At 43.9% G+C, this 22,198-nt stretch overlaps 1 protein-coding gene across 6 annotated transcripts in view; it reads right to left on the minus strand.

Annotated features, from left to right (window-relative positions):
- STAG3 (STAG3 cohesin complex component) overlaps positions 1–21,692 on the minus strand; it is a 46,689-nt gene extending 24,997 nt beyond the window's left edge. For 4 of the 6 annotated variants that reach the window (XM_064376386.1, XM_064376385.1, XM_064376387.1 and 1 more), the window contains exons 1-15: positions 21,606–21,626; positions 20,211–20,297; positions 18,643–18,822; positions 17,196–17,298; positions 16,552–16,668; positions 10,920–11,016; positions 8,930–9,006; positions 8,443–8,647; positions 7,533–7,684; positions 3,794–3,867; positions 1,804–1,927; positions 1,231–1,329; positions 942–1,021; positions 524–631; positions 148–262 (exon numbers count right to left, since the gene is read on the minus strand). In XM_064376386.1, coding sequence (XP_064232456.1) covers positions 148–262; positions 524–631; positions 942–1,021; positions 1,231–1,329; positions 1,804–1,927; positions 3,794–3,867; positions 7,533–7,684; positions 8,443–8,647; positions 8,930–9,006; positions 10,920–11,016; positions 16,552–16,668; positions 17,196–17,298; positions 18,643–18,812 — 1,521 coding nt within the window. In that variant the 5' untranslated portion in view covers positions 18,813–18,822; positions 20,211–20,297; positions 21,606–21,626. Of the gene's footprint in view, positions 1–147; positions 263–523; positions 632–941; positions 1,022–1,230; positions 1,330–1,803; positions 1,928–3,793; positions 3,868–7,532; positions 7,685–8,442; positions 8,648–8,929; positions 9,007–10,919; positions 11,017–16,551; positions 16,669–17,195; positions 17,299–18,642; positions 18,823–20,210; positions 20,298–21,605 lie in introns of all 6 variants that reach the window. The other 2 variants (XM_012474725.2, XM_012474724.2) reach the window with 1 other exon arrangement.
- Between the last annotated feature and the right edge of the window lie 506 nt (positions 21,693–22,198).

Here is a 22,198-nt window from a genome sequence, read left to right on the forward strand (position 1 = left end):
TGCCCAGGCTGGTCTCAAACTCCTGGACTCAAAGGATCCTCCCACCTCAGCCTTCCAAAGTGCTGGGCTTACAGGCCTGAGCCACCAAGCCCAGTCCACTTATAGGTCTTATGTACGACAGCCAGACTTCATCTCTGCATATGTCACCTCACTCTCCACAAAGAAGGACAGCAGAAGCTGGAAGAAAGTCCTCTGGGCGCCTGGGCTCTGGCGTCGCTCTCTTCCACCCATCATTCTCATCTCGCACTCAGGGTAGAAGAGTCTGGTGGAATGGACACAAGGAAAGGGCTCAGCACGGGAGGAAACAAGGAATGTAATGATGACCATGGAGGGAAGAGATGGCCCAAGGAGATGATAAAGGAATAGGAGGTACAGAGCTAAGGAAAGCCCCAAGGAGCTGAGAGAGAAAAGAAGACACGAGAGACTTACACAGAGATGGCAAGGCCTTAGGCAGAGCAGCAGCAGACAGGGGAGAGAAACCAAAAGGGTGGTGTTAAAGAAACATAAAAGGAGCCCCACTCACTTCCAGTACAGAAATTCACCCGCAGCAGAGGCCAGGGCTCGATTAGAGGCATACACAACAGGGTAGATGCTCTCGCAGTCCGTATCCGTCAGCACCCCTTCCATGTTCCTGCCCACAGAAAAGCAGAAAGAGTGTGTGAATAGGGACACTGTCTTCTGGCACAACCAAAGCTAGAAACAAAAAGGCAAAAGTAACAAGGACATAATTCACAAAGAACTTCTAAATGGAGAGTGGAAGACAGAGGAGTATGGGGAGTTAGAGAAGACAGAAAGATTCCCCCCTTGAGATCCTGCAACTCAGGAATGGCCTCAGTCTTTCAACCTGCACAGACGGAAGAGTCAGCTGTGACAGGTGGAGGAAAAGGACCCTGGAAGGGCAAAGGTCTGAGACACTTGCCTCCCCTCTTCCCAGGACTCACTTAAGGATAAGTATCAGTAACCTGACGGCCTCCACTGCCACATCGTACTCTCTGTCCATGACCATAGAAACCATCCGGTCCTGCAGAAAGGAGAAAGTCACTCAATATCTCATTATACCCATTCCAAACATTCTGTACTCTTAGAATCAGAGATTCTTAAAGAGAGGGCCTATGTAGAGGCAGATGCTGGGATAGCAAAGACATCTTAGAGCCTGAGGGGTGGAAAGATACAAGGTGGGGAAACAGGAACACAACAAAGAACCAAGTCAAGGAGCACCACCCATTTCACCTTGAAGCGGCTGGTGAAGAGCTCCAGGCGTGTGGTCAGGTCCCGGTTGCCGTACAGCCCTTTCAGGGCCGTCAGGCACTTCAGACGGACTTCCCGGTGCTGGTGAGGAGGGAAAACCAGGAAAATGGAAACAGGACTGACCACCCTCTACTTGCCCCTACTAAGCCTCCAGACTCCCCTCATACTCCCCTATACTGAGGACTCTGAGATGTCAGAAACAATTAACAGCTGTCTTCTTACTTAAAAAACAAAAGGATCACAGCAGGACTCATGATGAGAAGGACCCTTTGGCTGCCCCCTTAGCACCTGCATTACCATCCATCAATAACTCTCTTCCATAGTAAAGTCTCTCTCCCTGAACCTCATGTTTTGAGGCATTTCATCACCTGGATATGCCTCTCTCTACCTTATCCTACCCTCCCCAGTGCTAGAGGAGTTTCAAGGTTCAGCGCCTTAATGGGTTAATCATTGCTCACTATGTAAAATATCTGTGGCAGGACCAGAAAAAGGTGAAGTGTCTTAGGACAGGAAAAAGATGAGGGAAACGAGAAAAGAGACTGACTCAAATCCCACCTTATCATGCAGAGTCCAACCAATATATTTTAAATAGCTGTCAGTGAGGAAAGAAGTACTGTAGCTTTGCATCCAACACCCAATTTCCTCGATGCAGATAGCACGGATCTCAGGAAGGACATCCCTAAACACAGACAGATAAGTTGACTCTTATAGCCACCCTCTCTCCAAACTCACTTTCCATCCTACCAGATAACTCCCTCTCATGGAAGAATTTATTTTCTTGAAATGCCATGTACCCCCTGCTTTTTTTTTTTTTGAGACAGAATCTCGCTCCATCACCAGGCTGGAGTGCAGTGGTGTTATCTTGGCTCACTGCAACCTCCAACTCCCAGGTTCAAGCAATTCTCCTGCCTCAGCCTTCCGAGTAGTTGGGATTACAGGCACATGCCACCACACCTAGCTAATTTTTTTGTATTTAGTAGAGATGGGGTTTCACCATGTTGGCCAGAATGGTTTCAATCTCCTGACCTTGTGATCCGCCCACCTTGGCCTCCCAAAGTGCTGGGATTACAGGCGTGAGCCATCATGCCTGGCTATGCCTTTCACTTCTTCCTCTTGATGTAAGTATTTTGTGTGTATATATATGTGTATACATATACACACATATATATGTACGTATGTATATATGTGTGTGTATATGTATATATAGGTATGTGTATATATATACTATATATGTGTATACATATAGTAAAATACATGTAAATATTTTCTTTTCTTTTTTTTAAGGGATGAGGTCTCTTGCTATGTTGCCCAAGCTGGGCTTGAACTGCTGGGTTCAAGTCATCTTCCAACTTTGGCCTCTCAAGTAGCTGTAACTAAAAAAATGTGCCACACCCAGTTAGTAAATATTTTCTTTCTGTAACCAACCCATAAAATAGTTAAACACGACCGGGGGCAGTGGCTCATGTCTGTAATCCCAGCACTTTGAGAGGCCAAGGCGGGCAGATTAGGAGGTCAGCAGTTTGAGACCAGTCTGGTCAACATAGTGAAACCCTGTCTCTACTAAAATTACAAACAATTAGCCAGGTGTGGTGGTGTGCACCTGTAATCCCAGCTACTCAGAAGGCTGAGGCAGGAGAATTGGATGAACTCGGGAGGTGGAGGTTGCAGTGAGCCCAGATCGTGCCATTGTACTCCAGCCCGAGCAACAGTGTGAGACTCTGTCTCAAAACAGAAAAAAAAGTTAAAACACCACTCCACCTGTTGCCCAGGTTAGAGGTGTTTTTTTTTTTTTTTTGCGACCATATCACTTTGTTTCGCTTTTGTTGCCCAGGCTGGAGTGCAATGGCGCAATCTTGGCTCACCGCAACCTCCGCCTCCTGAGTTCACGCGATTCTCCTGCCTCAGCTCCCAAGTAGCTGGGATTACAGATATGCACAACCACACCTGGTTAATTTTGTATTTTCAGTAGAGATGGGGTTTCTCCATGTTGGTCAGGCTGGTCTCGAACTCCCGACCTCAAGTGATCTGCCCGCCTTGGCCTCCCAGAGTGCTGGGATTACAGGCATGAGCCATCATGCCCGGTCTACAGATACTCTTTTTAACTTAACTCGATCAGGTCCCTAAACAACATAAAACTCCCAAGCCCTTCAAACGGTGAAACAAAACACTAGGCCAAGAAAAGACTCACCAGGCTGCACACATCCCTTAGAAAAGCCCTGCCTTTCAGTTCTCTGCTCTTATCCTCCAGACCTCAGCCCCAGAAAGATGAGGAGTTGGGGCAGATCTGGGGCAAAGTTGGAGCAGGAAAATATTCAGCAATGCCTCCTTCTCTTACTTTCTCCCAGAAACACTACAAGATCCTTTGTAGGTGAGGATAAACTAAACCTCACCAATTGGAAACAAGTGTTAAGAGTTTTTGCTCCAGCCACATTAATTCTGGGATTAACCAAATAACTAAGGGTTTGAGGTGGGGGGACCCTGTTCATGTCCTCAGATTCCATAACCAAGGGCCAGCTGCTTCAATGAGAGAAGCCCATTAGCTCACCTGTACCGATGAACAAAGACACCCCTGAAAAGGGCATTCATCATCCCTTCAATCTCCTCTTGATGTTCTTGGAGCTGGAGAACACAGAGAAATGGGTTAATCTCTCTTGCACCCTAACAAGCATAAGGCCATGAAGATATAGAAAAAGTACAACTTCTACTTACTTCCTGTTTATTACAGGATAGTGTGAACCCCTGGCATCCTATGCTCCCTTTTAAACCTTCTAATTCTGGAAGAAGCTGTTTAGTCAACTAATGCCTCAAAGGTTTCTGTTTAGTATAAGTAATATCCCCTCTGCATGTGGTTATTCTGACTATTCAGAAGCCCTAGCTGGTATTATACAGGCATATCACGCTTTACTGTACCTTTGCTTTATTGCTTTGCAGACACTGTGGTTTTTTTTTTTAAACAAACTAAAGGTGTGTGACAACCTGGCATTAAGCATATCTATCAGTGCCATTTTTCTAACAGCATATCCTCACTTTGTGTCCCTGTGACACATTTTAGTAATTCTCACAATATTTCAAACCTTTTCATTATGTTATCTGCTATGGTGATCTGTGATCAGTAATATTTAATGTTACTTTTTTTTTTTTTTTTAATGACACAGGGTCTTACTCTGTCACCCAGGCTAAAGTAAAGTGGTATGATCACGGCTCATGGCAGCCTTCACCTCCTGGACTCAAGCGATCTTCCTGCCTCAGCCTCCCAAGTAGCTAGCGGTACAGGTGCACGCCACCACATCTGGCTAGTTAAAACAATTTTTTTTTTTTAGAGACAGGGTCTCCCTATGTTTGCCCAGTCTGTTCTTGAACTTCTGGGCTCAAGCGATCCTTCCAAAGTGCTGGGACCACAGGCATAGGCCACCACACCCAGCCTAATGTTACTACTGTAACTGTTTTGGGGTTGCCATAAGATGGCAAACTTAACAAATGTTGTCTGTGTTCTTACTACTCTACCAACAGTTTCCCTGTCTGTCTCTCCTCAGGCCTCCATATTCCTTGAGACACAAAAATAATGTAATTAGGCTAATTAACAACTCTCTTAAGTGTTCAAATGAAAGGAAGAGTTATATGTCTCTCACTTGAAATCAAAAGCCAGAAATGATTAAGCTTAGAGGCTGGGCCCAGTGGCTCACACTTGCCAAGGCAGGCAAATCACTTGAGGTCAGTTAGAGACCAGCCTGACCAACATGGTGAAACCCTGTCTCTACTAAAAATAGAAAATTATCTGGGCACAGTGCCTGCAATCCCAGCTACTCAGGAGGCTGAGGCAGGAGAATCGCTTGAACCTGGGAGGCAGAGGTTGCAGTGAGCCAAGATCATGCTACTGCACTCTAGCCTGGGCAACAAAGTGAGACTCTGTCTCAAAAAAAAAGAATGATTAAGTTTAGTGAGAAAAGCATGTTGAAAGCCAAGACAGGCCAATAGCTAGGCCTCTTGTGCTAAACAGCCAAGCTGTGAATACAAAAGAAAAATTCTTGAAAGAAATTAAAAATGCTACTCCTGCGAACACAGAAAGGGTAAGAAAGTGAAAGTCTTATTGCTGATACAAAGACAGTATTAGCAGTCAGAATAGAAGATCAAACCAACCACAACGTTCCCTTTGGCCAAAGCCCAATCCAGATCAGTGTCCCAGCTGTCTTCCATTCTGTGAAGGCTGAGCAAAGTTAAGGAATCCACAGAAGAAAAGTTTGAAGCTAGAAGTTAGTTCATGAGGTTTAAGGAAAGAAGCCATCTCCGTAACATAAAAGTACAAGGTGAAGCAGCAAATACTGCTAGAGAAGCAACAAGTTATCAACAAAATCTAGTTAAGATCTTTGATCAAAGTGGATACATTAAGCAACAAATTTTTAATGTGGACAAAACTGCCTCATATTGGAAACTGCCATCTAGGACTTTTACAGCTATTGAGGAAAACCCAATGCCTGGCTTCAAAGCTTCAAAGGACAGTCTAACTCCTTGTTAGGGCCTAATGCAGTTGGTGACTTTAAGCTGAAGCCAATACTCATTACCATTTTAAAAATCCTAAGGCCTGGTGAGGCGCAGTGGCTTACGCCTGCAATCCTAGCACTTTGGGAGCTTGAGGTAGGCAGATCCTGAGGTCAGGAGAAGGAGACCAATCTGGTTAACACGGTGAAACCCCGTCTCTACTAAAAATACAAAAAAATTAGCCAAGCGTGGTGGCGAGCGCCTGTAGTTCCGGCTACTCAGAAGGCTGAGGCAGGAGAATCACTTAAGCCAGGGGGCAGAGGTTGCAGTGAGCCAAGATTGTGCCACTGCACTCCAGCCTGGTGACAGAGCGAGACTCCGTCTCAAAAAAAAAAGCAAGCAAGAAAGAAAAAGAAAATATTGGGGAGGAAGAAATTAAGGATAAAATGGGGGAATTATAATGATAATTGATTAAGCAAGAACCCAGAGAAGTTAAAAAAAAAAAAAAAAAAGGTAAAGAAACAAAAGATTCAGCAGGGTGCGAGGTGGCTCACGCCTGTAATCCCAGCACTTTGGGAGGCCGAAGCAGGCAGATTACCTGAGGTCGGGAGTTCAAGATCAGCCCGACTAACATAGAGAAACCCGGTCTCTACTAAATATACAGAATTAGCAGGACATGATGGCACATGCCTGTACTCCCAGCTACCCAAGAGGCTGAGGCAGGAGTATCGCTTGAACTCAGGAGGCAAAGGTTGCAATGAGCTGAGATTGTGCCATTGCACTCCAGCATGGATAACAAGAGCAAACTCCATCTCAAAAAAAAAAAAAAAGAAAGAAAAAAAGAAAAAGAAAGATGTGCACTAGTGTACATTATTTAAAATCCAGGATAGATCTGTTAATACACATAAGCTTTCAAGATCAACCTGACAATGAAAAATAACAAGAGAATGAGGGAAGTAGAAAGTTTCCTTCTCTAATGATTTAGAATGGAAGAGATCTTTTGTGAGAGCTGGAAAAACAGCCAAATAATATGGTCAGACATGGTGAGTCCTGCCAACCTCATAGGAAGGGTCTTAGACACTAACAGAGAGTGAGGCGAAAACATCAGTAGTGTTAGTCTTATGACAGACCCATCTGATTAAAAATTTCATCAGTGTAAAAGATTTTGCTATGGCTTATGCCCTCCAGTGGTCGTCTTTAAGTTTAAAAGGAAACAAAACAAGTATCTACTATGTGCCAAGCAAGGCAATTTACTCATCATCTCATTTATTCTTCACAAAAAAGTGAGATTATCCCTTTTTTTTTTTTTTTTTTAAAGAAAACTGAAGAGAGGTTACATAAGGCTATTGAGCTAGTGACTAAATGGAACAGAATTTAAAGCCAGGAGTTCACTGGAAGGCCTGTGCTCTTTCCATTCCTTGAAAATTTGGCCTCCCTTGTCAATGGTTGGCTTTCAGTGCCCCTGTGGTCACTTGCACACTGTACACTTGACAAGTAGGTCAAAACTTAATTCCTTGCATGACAGGCAGGTATGGCACTTAAACACTTCTGACAATAAGTGCAGACAAACAAAAACTGAGCAAAAGTGGAATTATAGAGAACTCTAAATTAGACATGATTTATTGAGCCCACAACCCAGAAAAAAGATGAGCATGCAATGGCCCCTTACAGGATGGGTCTATGAAACTATTGCCAGACTCCATTATTTACGATCTCGAAAGAATGCCCAGGGCCTGATAACGGGGTCCGTGGCAGAAGTGGGTGCAAGTTGGGAGAAAGGGAAGGAAAAAGCAGGGAAGACTCCTCACCTCTTTGCGTTTCTCCAACAGGCTCTCCAGCCGCTCAGGTGCCCTCTGCCCTGGCCCCTTGTTTCGTTCAGCCTCATACTGACGCTGATTGTTATCTTGGTGCAGACTCAGTTGGAGGGCAACTCTTACCAGGGAGGTCATTAATTTCATGGCTTTGAGTAAGGCAAAAGAGATAAATAAATCATTACTTAGGTCAGAGGAGAGAGGATGGGTAGAAGGAAAAAATACAAGGAAAGAAGGGCAATGAAAATGAGAAGCCAGAGCAGACCCTAAAATTCTAAGACTGCCTGTCCTGGAGTGGATTGTTCCCCTCTAACTCCTGTGGTCTTCTTTTTTTTTTTTTTAAGATGGAGTTTCGCTCGTTGCCCAGGCTGGAGTGCAATGGAGTGATCTTGGCTCACCACAACCTCCTCCTTCCAGGTTTAAGCAACTCTCCTGTTTCAGCCTCCCGAGTAGCTGGGATTACAGGTATGCACCACCACACCCACTAATTTTGCATTTTTAGTAGAGACAGGATTTCTCCATGTTGGTCAGGCTGGTCTCGAACTCCCAGCCTCAGGTAATCTGCCGACCTCAGGTGATCCGCCTGCCTTGGCAGGGATCCCAAAGTGTTGGGATTGCAGGCGTAAGCCACCGTGCCTAGCCCACTCTTGTGTTCTTCTTTTAGCCTTCAGCATATCCCCAGTGGTGACCTCTGATAAAAATATTAAGCCTGGAAATTGTTGCTGTGATCTACCCCTTCTCAAAATACCACTAGTGAGAAACTGGATTGAAGTTTAGATAAAAGAGGCATGGCCTTGAAGTGAAGAGTCAAGATGCAGGTAGGAAAGAAGAGACCCTGAACCAGAGAACAGAGGAAAGTCCTATAAATCCCCAGGAGAATGTCCACGGAGTAAAAACCAGTGCTCACCAGCCAGGGTGCTAGTGTGACGGAAGGCGCGGACTTGTGAGTCTGAGAGGCCAGTGAGCAGGGAGATGAGATTGTCCATAGGGAAACCATCATAGAGAAGGCTGTACTGGCACTGACAGACCAAAGTCCTCACAAACTCACAGAAGCTGCCCTGGAACTTCTTCCAGGATGGACCTGGAGCTGTCAGAGGATAGTCCCCTGAGTCCTACAAAAGAATATATGGAAAGGATGGGAAAGTTATTACCAGGTTCATGAAGTCATAGGGGCTTAGATGTCAAAACCCAACAGTCTAGTAAAAATATCTATTATATCTAATTTCCTGATATTCTCCCCAATTTGAGAGGCATATTCAGATCTCTTTTAGCCCCAAGAGACTGAACTTCTCCTTCTAAAAGCTACCTTATTTCACGGAATCAAAAAGAAGGGAATAATAGGCATTGTGTTTTGAAATAAAAAGGGTAAGAGGATCCTGGTTGTCTTCTTCCACCTCATTAAACTGCTCTGTTAGGTTCTGGATGATCTCTGAGTTGGACATCTTCTTGAACATCTCAGGGGTCACAGTGCCTAAAGAATGAAGGATATAAAAAATAATAATAATAATAATAAAAAAAAGAATGAAGGATATGAGGTGCTTACAAGGAAAATAACAGGACACTGTGATCATTTACAGATATACCTGAAGATGAGGAAGGGAACATACTGCAAAGAGTTAGGTGGGGAATCAGAAGACCTGAATCCTAGTCAACAGTCTGCCACCATCCAACTATGTATCTGCTATAAGGTAATCTCTCTAAAAACTCAAAGGAAGGGAGCCATGGGTTACGGTGCCGACATGACCAAGTCCAAGAACCACACCTCACATAACCAGGCTGAAAATGGCATAACAATGGCATCAAGAAACCCTGATCACAAAGATACAAATCTCTTAAGGGGATGGACCCCAGGTTCCTGAGGAATATGCACTTTGCCAAGAAGCACAACAAGAAGGGCCCAAAGAAAATGCAGGCCAACAATGGCAAGGCCATGAGTACACATGCCAAGGCTATTAAGGCCCTTGTAATGCCCAAGGAAGTTAAGCCCACTTGCCTACACTACTCATCCCAAGTTTGGGAAGCATGTTTGTGCCCACATTGCCAAGGGGCTCAGGGTGTGCCAGCCCAAGGCCAAGGATCAAATGAAGGCCCAGGCTGCAGCTCCAGCTTCAGTTCTAGCTCAAGCTCCCAAAGGTGCCCAAGCCCGTCCGTACAAAGGCTTCAGAGTAGAGAGCTCTGTCTGACAATGCGAGGACAGAAGGACTGGTGTCCTCCTGCACTATCTGTACAAATAAACCCGAGGCAGGATTTGCTTTAAAAAAAAAAGAAAAAAGAAAGAAAGGATTTAAGCAGTCAAAAACTGTGCTTAAAAAAAAAAAAATAGGCTGGGCACAGTGGCTCACGCCTATAATCCCAGCACTTTGGGAGGCCAAGGCAGGTGGATCACCTGAGGTCAGGAGTTCACGACCAGATCGGTGAAACCCCGTCTCTACTAAAAATACAAAAATCAGCTGGGTGTGGTGGCACACACCTGTAATCCCAGCTACTTGGGAGGCTAAGGCACGAGAATTGCTTAAACCCAGGATGTGGAGGTTGCTGTGAGCTGAGACTATGCCACTGCACTCCAACCTGGGCAACAGAGTGAGAATCTGTCTCAAAAAAACAAACAAAAAACAAAGAGAGCAATAAAACTAGGCCAGATGCTGATTTCTTATATAATACAATCTGACTGAGACCATCTGTCCCAATAAATTAAGCCATGGCATTAAGAATTCTGAGGGTACCACAGCTACAGAGGAGAAATATGGGCAAAGTAGCTGGGAAATAAAGAGTAATAAAATAAGAGATTATTGCATCTAGAAAGGCTAAAGGGTGTCTTCAAATTTGTGTCATCACATAAGCATGATTAGTTCTTTTTCCCCCAAGTGTCTTGCCTCCAAATCAACATGGATCCCTACTGGATCAATGCCCATATTTATCAATAAAAAATTCAGTTAAATAAGTGAAACTTTTCTTTTTTTTTTTTTTTGGAGACAGTTTGGCTCTGTCACCCAGGCTGGAATGCAGTGGTGCTATCTCGGTTCACTGTAACCTCCACCTCCCGGGTTCAAGCAATTCTCATGCCTCAGCCTCCTGAGTATCTGGGACTACAGTCCCAATCCACCATACCCAGGTAATTTTTCTTATCTTAGTAGGGGTTTCACCATGTTGCCCAGGCTGGTCTTAAACTCCTGATCTCAAGTGATCCAGCCATTCTGGCCTCTCAAAGTGCTGGGATTACAGGTGTGAGCCACAGTGCCCAGCCTAAATAAGCAGAATTTTTCTAATGCTTTACCGTCTTCCTTTACATAGGAAATGTCTAATCCTACTTACCTAAATGGAGAAAGAATTTCAAAACATAGGAACAAAAGGCTGGGAATTAGAAAGGGGAAGCAGTTTCCTCACCTTTACATCCGCAAGATCGGGTGAAAAAGTTAACAAGCTCCAGAAATCCTGCATCCTGGTCTTGCTTGTAGCTATCCAGCCACTCATCTACCAAAGACTAGGAAAAAAAAATGTAAATGACTTCCTTCCTGGCAATATGACAGAATAGAAATCCTGTATGATCTTCCCAGTTGATGCATCTAAACTTCTTTTTTTTCATAATTTTAAAGTTTACTTAAAAAATGTAAAGAACTCCCAATATTTAACAGGTAAAGAAAATAGCATATTGGTTTATGTGTTAATTTTATTTTCCAAGTAATATTGATTAAAAATATTTACACACCTACTTAAGTCCACAGTTTAGCACTCTTATTTGTATGGCTTTAAAAGTCATAGCACAAGATCTTTACATTAAGGATTGGGGGAAAAGATTCCATTCAAAACAAAGCCTGATAATTATATACATATCTTTCTCTGTACTTTATTTTAAATACATTAATTTTTAAATGAGATGCATCTAAACTTCTATAAAACACCTTTCACAACGTACTGGTGAACTAGAATGAAAAGTAAAATTTCATATAGGCCAAAAATGAGGTGTAGGTAGCAAACCTAGGAAGTAAGCAAACTGACTTCTGCCCTAAGGGTTTCATTAAACCCTGGGGACCCTGACTTTGCATCCAGATGGCTGCATGGAGTGCAGAGCACAGGTGGTAGAGCCTAAGCTCTTTCCAAGACTAGTCCAAGAAAAGGCACCTAAATAAAGCTGAGTCCTGCAAAGAGTCACATCCTCAAAGAAGGGAGTTTGAACACTAAACCTACAGGGCAGACGAAGATAGCAAGAAATCTAGCAAGTTATGACCTGAGGGTGCAGTGGAAGGCAAAAAAATTTCTCCTTGAGAATTCATAGCCATAGTTAGCCCTCAGATCTGGATTTGCAGTCAAGATCCACACTACATAAATGATCAGAATAATCTTTCTCTTTCTTCCTTCCTTCCTTCTTTTCTTTCTCTCTTTCTCTGTCTCTTCCTTTCTTTCTTGAGATAGAGTCTCACTCTGTAGCCCAAGCAGGAGTGCAGTGATGCGATCTCGGCCCACTACAACTTCTACCTCCCAGGTTCATGTTTCAGTCTCCCGAGTAGCTGGGATTACAGGTGTGTGCCACTGCACCTGGCTAATGGCTAATTTTTGTATTTTTAGCAGAGATGGGGTTTCACCATATTAGCCAGGCCTCAAACTCCTGACCTCAAGTGAGGTCCGCCTCAGCCTCCCAAAATGCTGGGATTACAGGCATGAGCCACCACATCCAGCCCAGAATAATCTTAATCAGATAATTAAAAGTGATTCAGTCTGGGAGAAGTAACCCAAGTAAAGCAAAACCCATGTTGCCCAGGCTGGTCTACCAAAAATAGAAAAATTAGTTAGGCATGGTGGCACATGCCTATAGTCCCAGCTATGAGGTGGGAGGATCACCTGAACCCTGGGAGGTTGAACCAGCAGGGAGCCGTGACAACACCACTGCAGTCCAGTCTAGAAAGAATTGAGACCCTCTCTCAAAATAAAATAAAATAATTAAAAAAAAAAAAGTGATTCTAGAGTGTTCCTAGGCCCCCAGGCAACTGTCAGAAGCAAAAGCAGGTTTCTCTCTTAAAAACTCACCTTTGCTGGCCGACTTCGGTGGCTCACGCCTGTAATCCCAGCACTTTGGGAGGCCAAGGCAAGTGAATCACAAGGTCAGGAGTTCAAGACCAGCCTGGCCAGCATAGTGAAACCCCATCTCTAATAAAAATACAAAAATTAGCCAGGCATGGTGGTGTGCGCCTATAATCTCAGCTACTCAGGAGGCTGAGGCAAGAGAACTGCTTGAACCTGGGAGGCGGAGGTTGCTGTGAGCTGAGATCACGTCACTGCACTCCAGCCTGGGGGACAGAACGAGACTCTGTCTCAAAAAATAAATAAAAATAAAATAAATGTTCTCACTCATAGGTGAATATTGAACAATGAGAACACTTGGACACAGAGAGGGGAGCATCACAAACTGGGGTCTGTTGAGGGGGAATAGGGGAGAGACAGCAGCGGGTAGGGAGGCTGGGGAGGGATAACATGGGGAGAAATGCCAGATATTGGTGACAGGGGGGATGGAGGCAGCAAACCACATTGCCATGTATGTACCTATGCAGCAATCCTGCATGATCTGCACATGTACCGCAGAACCTAAAGTGCAATAAAATATACAAAAAAATAAAAAATAAAAAAACAAAATAAAATAAATGAAAAAAAAAAATCTCTGACCCATAGGCCCCAAAGAATTCCAACACATAAGAATTCCAGGGAAAATGAGTAGCTCACAATAAAACCTAGTAAAACATATAAAGAAACAAGGCACTGACAGAATTATATTCACAAAGACTTTAGACAATAATCTAAAAACTCAATACAGAAAAAAATGAAATTAAAAAAACAGAAAAAATTTAAAAAATTTAAAAAGACAATAATCTATCATAGATTATAGAATGACTGTGTTTAATATGATTTTTTTTAAAAGGTGGGGGGAGAATGGGCTAAAAAAAAAGAAATGAAACATACTATAAATAAAAATTTAAAATTCAATGGATAGATTTAAAGAAGATTGGATACAGCAAACAGATGAGTGAACTGGAAACTGAGTCAAGGAAATTATCCAAACGCAGTCTAGAGAGACTAACAGAAACAGTGAAAGAGATATTCAGAGACATGGAGAATAGAGTGAGATGCCCTAATGATGCCTAACTGAAAACAGAAGATGATATGAGAAAAAGGCAATATTTGAAAAGAATTTTTCTTTTCTTTTTTCTTTTTTTGAGACAGTTTCACTCTTGTTGCCCAGGCTGAAATGCAATGGTGCAATCTCGGCTCACTGCAACCTCCACCTCCCGGGTTCAAGCAATTCTCCTGCCTCAGCCTCCCAAGTGGCTGGGATTACAGGCATGCACCACCATGCCTGGCTAATTTTTTGTATTTCAGTAGAGATGGGGTTTCACTATGTTGGTCAGGCTGGTCTCGAACTCCTGACCTCAGGTGATCTGCCCACCCTGGCCTCTCAAAGTGCTGGGATTATAGGCGTGAGCCACCACACCCAGCCTGAAAAGAATTTTCTATACATACTTGTTGAAAAGCACCAATCCTCACAGCCAGAAAGCTAATGAATCTCAAGCATGACAAATAAAAAGAAAATTTACACCTGTAAATATCCTACAGGTATAACATCAGAAGACGGAAGCAAAAATAAAAATGTCTTAAAAACAAAAAAGAAATTACTTAAAAACAAAAGAGTCAAAGCAAAAAAGAGATTACTTACAAAGAATGTGCATTTAATACTTACAAACTAAAACATTCACAAACAAGACCTGCACAAACACATTAGCCCCTAGCCACATATGGCTATTACAAATAAATCGGCCAGGCATGGTGGCATAGGTCTGTAATCCCAGCTACTCAGGAGGCTGAGACAGGAGAATCACTTGAACCCAGGAGATGGAGGTTGCAGTGAGCTGAGATTGCACCACTGCACTCCAGCCTGGAAAACAAGAGCAAAACTTCATCTGGAAAAAAAAAAAAAAAAAAAATCAAATAAAAATGGAAAATCCAGTTTCTCAGTTGCACCAGCCACATTTCAAGTGCTCAATAGTCACGTGTGGCTAGTGGATACTGTACTAGCCAACAATGATACAGAACACTGCCATCATTACAAAATGTTGCGTTGAACAGTACTACATTAGACTCAGCTGACTTTCAGTAGCAATAAGGGAAGATGGAAGGCAGCAGAATAATCTCTTTAATGTGCTGGGGAAAATGGTCATCTTAGAATGCTATACTCAGAAAACAGTCTTTTAAGAATAAGGGTAAAAGTCATCTTTATGTAAGCAAAAACTAATGAATTCGTTAATAAACTCCTGTATAAAGAAAATTGTAAAGGATGAGAGAGAATATTCTAATATGGAAGAGTTGAGATTCAAAATGAAATGATTAAAATGTAGGTAAGTATAAACAAATATTGACTGTATAAAATAGTAAGGTCTAATTTGTTTGTTGGAGAAGGGGAATGGATAGAACTAACACACTGGGGATAGAAGATAGAAATCCAAAGGAAAGCAAGCAAAGGAGAAAAAGAAACGGAAAAGATAAAATGAATGCATCGACTCAATACTAGGCCATAAAGCTAAGTCTCTGTAAATTTCTTTTGTTTTTGTTTGTTTGTTTTGAGACAGAGTCTCACTCTGTCACCCAGGCTGGAGTGCAATAGCACAATCTCAGCTCACTGCAACCTTCGCCTCCCAGGTTCAAGCACTTCTCTTGCCTCAGCCTCCCAAGTGGCTGGGATTACAGACAAACGCCACCACACACAGCTAATTTTTGTATTTTTAGTAGAGACAGGGTTTCACCATGTTGGCCAGGCTGGTCTCAAACACCTGGCCTCAAGTGATCTGCCCACCTCAGCCTCCCAAAGTGCTGGGATTACAGGTCTGAGTCACTGCACCTGGCCCCTACATAAATTTCAAACACCATATTCCATGACTACAATGCAATAAAGTTAGAAATCAAATAACGAAAATATAACTAGCAAAATTCTGTGTGTTTGAAAATTTAAAATACTTTTCCAGAAACTATAAAATTTAACATTAATGTGGACAGATCTCAAACAATGTTAACTGAAATAATAACAGAAGCCTGAATAACAAATTCATTTATATAATTAAAAAACACATTCATAGTGGTAACACTATAATAAAATATGAGAATGATTAACACAAAATTCACTCTAGAGTTTGCGGGTAATAAGGGGACCATGAGGTAGGGTAGAGAGAAGAAACACAAAGGATCTCTACAACGCTATTACTGTTTCATTTCTTGAGCTGGGGCTAGAGATCTGGGTGATCATTTCATTTTTATTTTTAAAACTACATATAAACTTTGTATACTTTTGGATACTAGAACTTCAATAAAATTATAGAAAAAGAAACAGAGAGAGGGAAAAAATAATTAGGTATAATTGTCAAGATGGAGCTAAAAAATAACATGGGTGAACAAGGTGCTACCCACATCCAAGCTTCCTTCCCAGGTCATGCAATGCCTCTCCTCATGAGCTCCATCAATCAATAAAGGCAAAATCACTCCTGTGATACCTTTAAGAAAAGAACATGCTCTCTTGAAGCTGGGCACAGTGACTCATGCCTGTAATCTCAGCACTTTGGGAGACCGAGGCAGGCAGATCACCTGAGGTCAGGAGTTTGAGACCAGCCTGGCCAACATAGCCAAACCCCATCTCTACTAAAAATACAAAAAATAGCTGGTGTGGTGGCACATACCTGTAAACCCAGCTACTTGGGAGGCTGAAGCATCAGAATTGCTTGAACCCAGGAAGCAGAGGCTGCAGTGAGCCAAGATCATGCCACTGCACTCCAGCCTGGGAGACAGAGCAAGACTGTCCCCCAAAAAAAGGAACATGCGCTCCAAAGTCACCTTTCTATCACTCCATGGATTCACCCCATAATCTTATCTTTCTTGATATGTCATACTCACTAAAATGTTCACAACAAATTAAGTTTGCAAATGCTTGTTCTTACCACCTTACAAAAAGGGAGATGATATTAACAAAGGTAAGAGACTGCTTTACCTGCATGTCACTTTTGGCGGCTTTCACAGCACTGAAGAGATCATTGGCTGGTGGCTCTGACTGTTTCCGGCTATGACGATGTACCACTCGGGACCCTTTCTTTGGATGTTTTGCCACCTAATATGTATAAAAAGATCAGAAATATGAAAAAAAGGTAAAGCGACATTAACACTTGGTTTCATCATCATCATACAAGTAGGCTTAAGCTGCTAACTCCACAGCAGAATCTGATTTACTGACTTAGACCTGAAATAACTGATTTTTTGTTTTTTGAGACGGGGTTTCACCATGTTGGCCAGGATGGTCTTGATCTCCTGACCTCGTGATTCACCCGCCTCAGCCTCCCAAAGTGCTGGGATTACAGGCGTGAGCCACCATGAAATAACTGATTTTCATACTGTTGTGAAGTTTATTAAATTTTTTCCCCTTAAAAAAAGTCCTTCAGTCCCCTTCCTGTATCTCTATATCCTAACGTCCTCTTCTCTTATTCTTTTCTCTTCAAAATTTGTCTTCTTTCTATCTCTGTCCCTTAATACTCTGTAAGTCTTGTCTTTTATTAACCATATCACCTGAGCCTCTTTTAGATTTTTCTTTTCTTTCTTTCCATGCAAGATTCATAAACAGAAGAAAACTGGCTGACTCACTGGGGTTGTTTTCGGTGGTCGTTTTGCGGCTCTCTTCCTCATACTGCGATTGAAGCTGTCTTCAAAGTCACTGCCTTCATCAGCTGACAAAGAGTCACTATTCCTGTGAGAAATAACAGCCACCCTACTCCCTCCATATAAAAGGCTAATGAATTACAGCTTCTCTCTCACCGCAGCCCATCTCCATGAGAAAAAAAAACATATTCAGATTTTAAGAAAAAATGAGCTTATTGTTAGTAGGAAGTTGGGACAAATTCTTTTTTTTTTTTTTTTGAGATGGAGTTTCACTCTTGTCACCCAGGCTGGAGTTCAATGGCACAATCTTGGTTCACTGCAACCTCTGCCTCCAGGGTTCAAGCAATTCTCCTACTTCAGCCTCCCTAGTAGCTGGGATTACAGGCGTGCACCACCGTGCCCAGCTGATTTTTGTATTTTTAGTAGAGATGAGGTTTCATCATGTTGGACAGGCTGGTCTCAAACTCCTGACCTCAGGTGATCCACCCACCTCAGCCTCCCAAAGTGCTGGGATTACAAGCGTGAGTCACCATGCCCAGTTGGGACAAAGTCTTAAAGGAAAACTTTCATGTGAAAGCAATGAAGATGAAGAATGAGGAACTGAGGCAGGGGAAAGACAACCCTTCCTAGTATTCTATCTGAATAAGAGAATCAAATGATACTCACTTAGCATGTAGAGAGATCACTGCTCTTTGTAGAGAAAAATAATCATGGCTTAGGAAGTTATCTATCACTCATGCATAAACGGGAGATTAATATGTACCTGGAGCTAAATTTCACCCCTTGAAACATAAACCACATATCTTATCGATTCAAGTTTATAACACTGATATAATCTGGTCCCCCATAGTAGCACTGATACAAACAGAAATGATTCCAAGAAAGCCAATTAAAACAGCCAGGGGATAAAGCAGATCTTTATGGAATTAGCTTTTTTCCTTCTGGAAAGATAAAAAACCAAGACATATTACTATAACCTACACAGAATAAACTCATATATGGTAATTAATAAGGATACACAAACCTGTTTACAAAATCCCCAAGTAGGAGAACTAGGGGACACCAGCTAAAAAGTATATACAATTTGCCAGGCAACAAATAAAGAACTCTTTACTCCCCCATCTGCCACCTCTTAGCCCCCACCAGAGGTACATGCTGAACACAGAAATGTGTTTAAGATAGGTTTAGACAAGATGGATGATGGATTAAAAACAGGATGTACTACTATTTTGATGTCTACAACATCTAGAACTGCCAAAAAAAAACACCTGGAGCTGGAGGGAGGGTGACACTGGTGAACGAGTATAGCACTTCTGGTGTTTTCACATGGTCCCATACATATTATCATCAATGTGGGAAAACAAGAGGGGAAAGGCTGCCATGGACACAGGAAGTGGCTGCACAATGCAACATCTTCTCACCAACTACTTACCCCTCTGAGGTATGGCTTGAGTCCCTGTCATCAAAGGGTAGACTGGCAGAGGAACTAGAAGATGTGGACAAGGCCCTCTTGGTACCTCCCACAGCTCTTTGCAGTGGGGAGGATATGCTTGGCGAGGAGGAGCTATGGGGCCAGGTGGACGAGGACGGCAAGGTAGGCATGGTGATCCAGCTGGGGAAAGAAAGAGAAGAAAGGGCTCCTACCACAGCACTTCTCCAACCCCAGCACTGACCAGTCCCTTTCTTTCCAAGAGAACAGCTCTAGAACTCTGGGGTCAGGTGAATGAGACCAAAAACTAGGACAAAGGCTGGGCACCGTGGCTCATGCCTATAATCCCAGCACTTTGGGAAGCAGAGGCAGGAGGATGGCTTGACACCAGGAGTTCAAGACCGGCCTGGGCAACACAGCAAGATCCCGTTTCTACAAAAAATAATAATAATAATTAGCCAGGTGTAGTAGCGCAAGCCTGTATCATGCCTGTATTCTGCTAGTCAGAAGGCTGAGGTGGGAGGACTGCTTGAGTCCAGGAGTTCAAGGCTGCAGTGAGCTATGATCACACCACTGCACTCCCACCTGGGCTACAGAGCAGAAGCCTATCTCTTAAAAAAAAAAAAAAAAAAAAAAAAGTAATAAAAAATAAATAAAATTGTCAGGTGCAGTGGCTCACACCTGTAATCCCAGCACTTTGGGAGGCTGAGGCAGAGCGACTACCTGAGGTCGAGAGTTCGAGACCAGCCTAACTAACATGGAGAAACCCCCTTTCTACTAAAAATACAAAATTAGCCGGGTGTGGTGGCGCATGCCTGTAATCCCAGCTACTTGGGAGGCTGAGGCAAGAGAATCTCTTGAACCCAGAAGGCTGAAATTGTGATGAGCCAAGATTGCACCACTGCACTCCACCTTGGGCAACAAGAGCAAAACTCCATCTCAAAAAATAATAAATAAACGAATAAGACAAAGAGCTGACCTAAGGCATCAAGGGATTAAGGACACCACCACCCCAAAAACAGGCCAGCAGGTTTGGAGTTGCTCTCCAAAAGCTGAGGAAGTCACACACCAGGGTAGCTTCAGACGCATCTCTCTCTAGAAGCTATGGAAGTGCAAACTGCCTGCTGCAAGGAAATTTAATTCACAGGTTTTGTTTGTTTGTTTGTTTCTTTAAGCATGCTGGGTGTGGTACATCACACCTGTAATCCCAGAACTTTTGGCAGCTAAGGCGGGAGGACTCCTTGAATCCAGGAGTTCGAGACCAGCCTGGGCAACATAGCGAGACCTCATCTCTACAAAAAATAAGCAAAAACTAGCTAGGTGTGGTGGCACACACCTGTGGTCCCAGCTACTCGGGAGGCTGAGGCAAGAGGACTGCTTGAGCCCAACAGTTTGAGACCAACCTGGGCAACACGAGATGTGTCTATTTAAAAAAAAAAAAAAAATCTGAACAAGGCACACACCAGGGCAGCTTCAGACACAGCCCTCTCTAGGGGCTTTGGAAGTGTAAACTGCGTGCTGCAAGGGAATTTAACTCATAGTTTAAAAAAAAAAAAAGGCAAGGTGCTTACGGTGGCTCACACCTGGAATCCCAGAACTTTCAGCAACTGAAGCAGGAGGATCGCTTGAGGCCAGGGCAACATAACAAGACCCTGTTTCTACGAAAAAACAAAACAAAACAAAAGAGTAGCCAGGCATGGTGATGCACCTGTAATGCCAACTACTTGGGAGGCTAAGGCGGGATGATCACTATGACTGCACCACTGCACTCCAGCCTGGGCAACAGAGTAAGACCCTGTCTCAAAAACAAGTAAAGACAAATAAATAAAATAAGACCAAGAGTGGACCTAAGGCACCAAGGGCTTACAGACACAAAGGTCCCAGAAATTGGGCAGTGGGTTTGGAATTGCTCTCCAAAAGCCGAGGGGTGGTGGTATATGGTGGCTCCCACGTATAATCCCAGTACTTTGGCAAGCCGAGGCAGGAGGATCGCTTGAGCCCATTAGTTCAAGACCAGCCTGGACCACATAGCAAGGCCCCATCTCTAAAAAAAATTAAATTAAAAAAAAAAAGTCAAGCAAGGCACACAGCAGGGCAGCTTCAGACACACCCCTCTGGAGGCTTTGGAAGTATAAACTGCCTGCTGCAAGAGAACTTACAGGTTTTTTAAAAAGAAAATAAAAACAATAAATAAATAAATAAAAATACAAGGCTGGGCTTGGTGGCTCACGTCGTAATCCCAGCACTTTGGGAGACCAAGGCGGGTGGATCACGAGGTCAGGAGTTCCAGACCAGCCTGATCAACATGGTGAAACCCCGTCTCTACTAAGAATACAAAAGTTAGCCAGGCATGGTGGCAGACGCCTGTAATCCCAGCTACTCGGGAGGCTGAGGCAGAGGTTGCAGTGAGCCAAGATCACGCCACTGCACTCCAGCATGGGCGACCCAGGCTCCGTCTCGAGAAAAAAAAAAAAAAAAAATATATATATATATATACACACACACACACACACACACACACACACACACACACACAAAAAGACCCCAGGCTTTCGTTTCTAGAGGACTGGCATCTGATTCCACCTGGAATGGAACGAAAGGCTCTTAAGGATTTGTGGGTAGAGGAGCCATGAGAATAAGACTGGAAACGCAAAAGGAATAAACGCAGCCGTTCCTTCACTATTTTTCCAGAAGGTAAAAATATCTACGACTGCCCCTGAGGTAAGCGGCTTCGGGCTGAGGAGCCTTACAAGCGCTTAGGAGAGTGGACTCTCAGTCTATGGAGGCCTAGGGATGGGATTCTCCGGCTCTGTGGTGGAGGCCATTGAGGGCGCGGCCCAGGAAGGCTCCTCCTGTCAGGGCCGGGAGGGTCGGGGTAGGGCGTATTCTTGGGTCAAAGAGAAACCTCACTGTTAGATCCAGGACGAGCGACTTCTGACAGAGCAGGGTTCAGGGAAGGTTCCCACCTGGGGTCTTTCAGGTGTCTGTAGCCACCACACCTTCCGCACAGACGCGTGCCGCCGCCGCCCTTCCTGTGGCGAAAGACCAGAAAAACGCGGGAAGGCACGAGGCACGCTGTGCGCAAGCGCAATCCCAACGGCTCGCCCAGGGCCGGTAGCTATCGCGAGACTTGGAAGTGTGCGAGCTCGTGCGCACCACGTTCCAGTCACGCCGCTCCACAGCCTCATGTGGCCTCAAGCTCTCAGGCGTGCCACCCAGTGACGTGGGCTTGGCCACACAGGCGGTGCGCTTTAGCCCCGCTCCCACCCAGGCCCCACCCTCGCTACCCTTAATGCCCCCCTCCATTGGGGGGATTTCGGACCAGATCGGTAGTAACCCCTTCAATCTGGGTTCTCAACTGCTGTAGGCTGGGTTCCACCCAGGCCCCGCCTTTTGAGTCGTATCGCCACGCCCCCGAGGGAAGACCACGCCCCTATTTCACCAACCTCCTCAGTGCGAACCAGGTCCTGCCCCCCTGCTGAGCTTCCGCGCTACATTGGCTTAATTTCTTCCTTGGCCCCGCCCCTGAAGCCGGCTCCGTGCCATTATTGGCAGGGTC

Source organism: Aotus nancymaae, unplaced genomic scaffold, assembly GCF_030222135.1.
Source record: "Aotus nancymaae isolate 86718 unplaced genomic scaffold, 86718_ANA_hifiasm-v0.15.2.pri h1tg000015l_0, whole genome shotgun sequence".
In the NCBI taxonomy this organism is placed as follows: Eukaryota; Metazoa; Chordata; class Mammalia; order Primates; family Aotidae; genus Aotus; species Aotus nancymaae.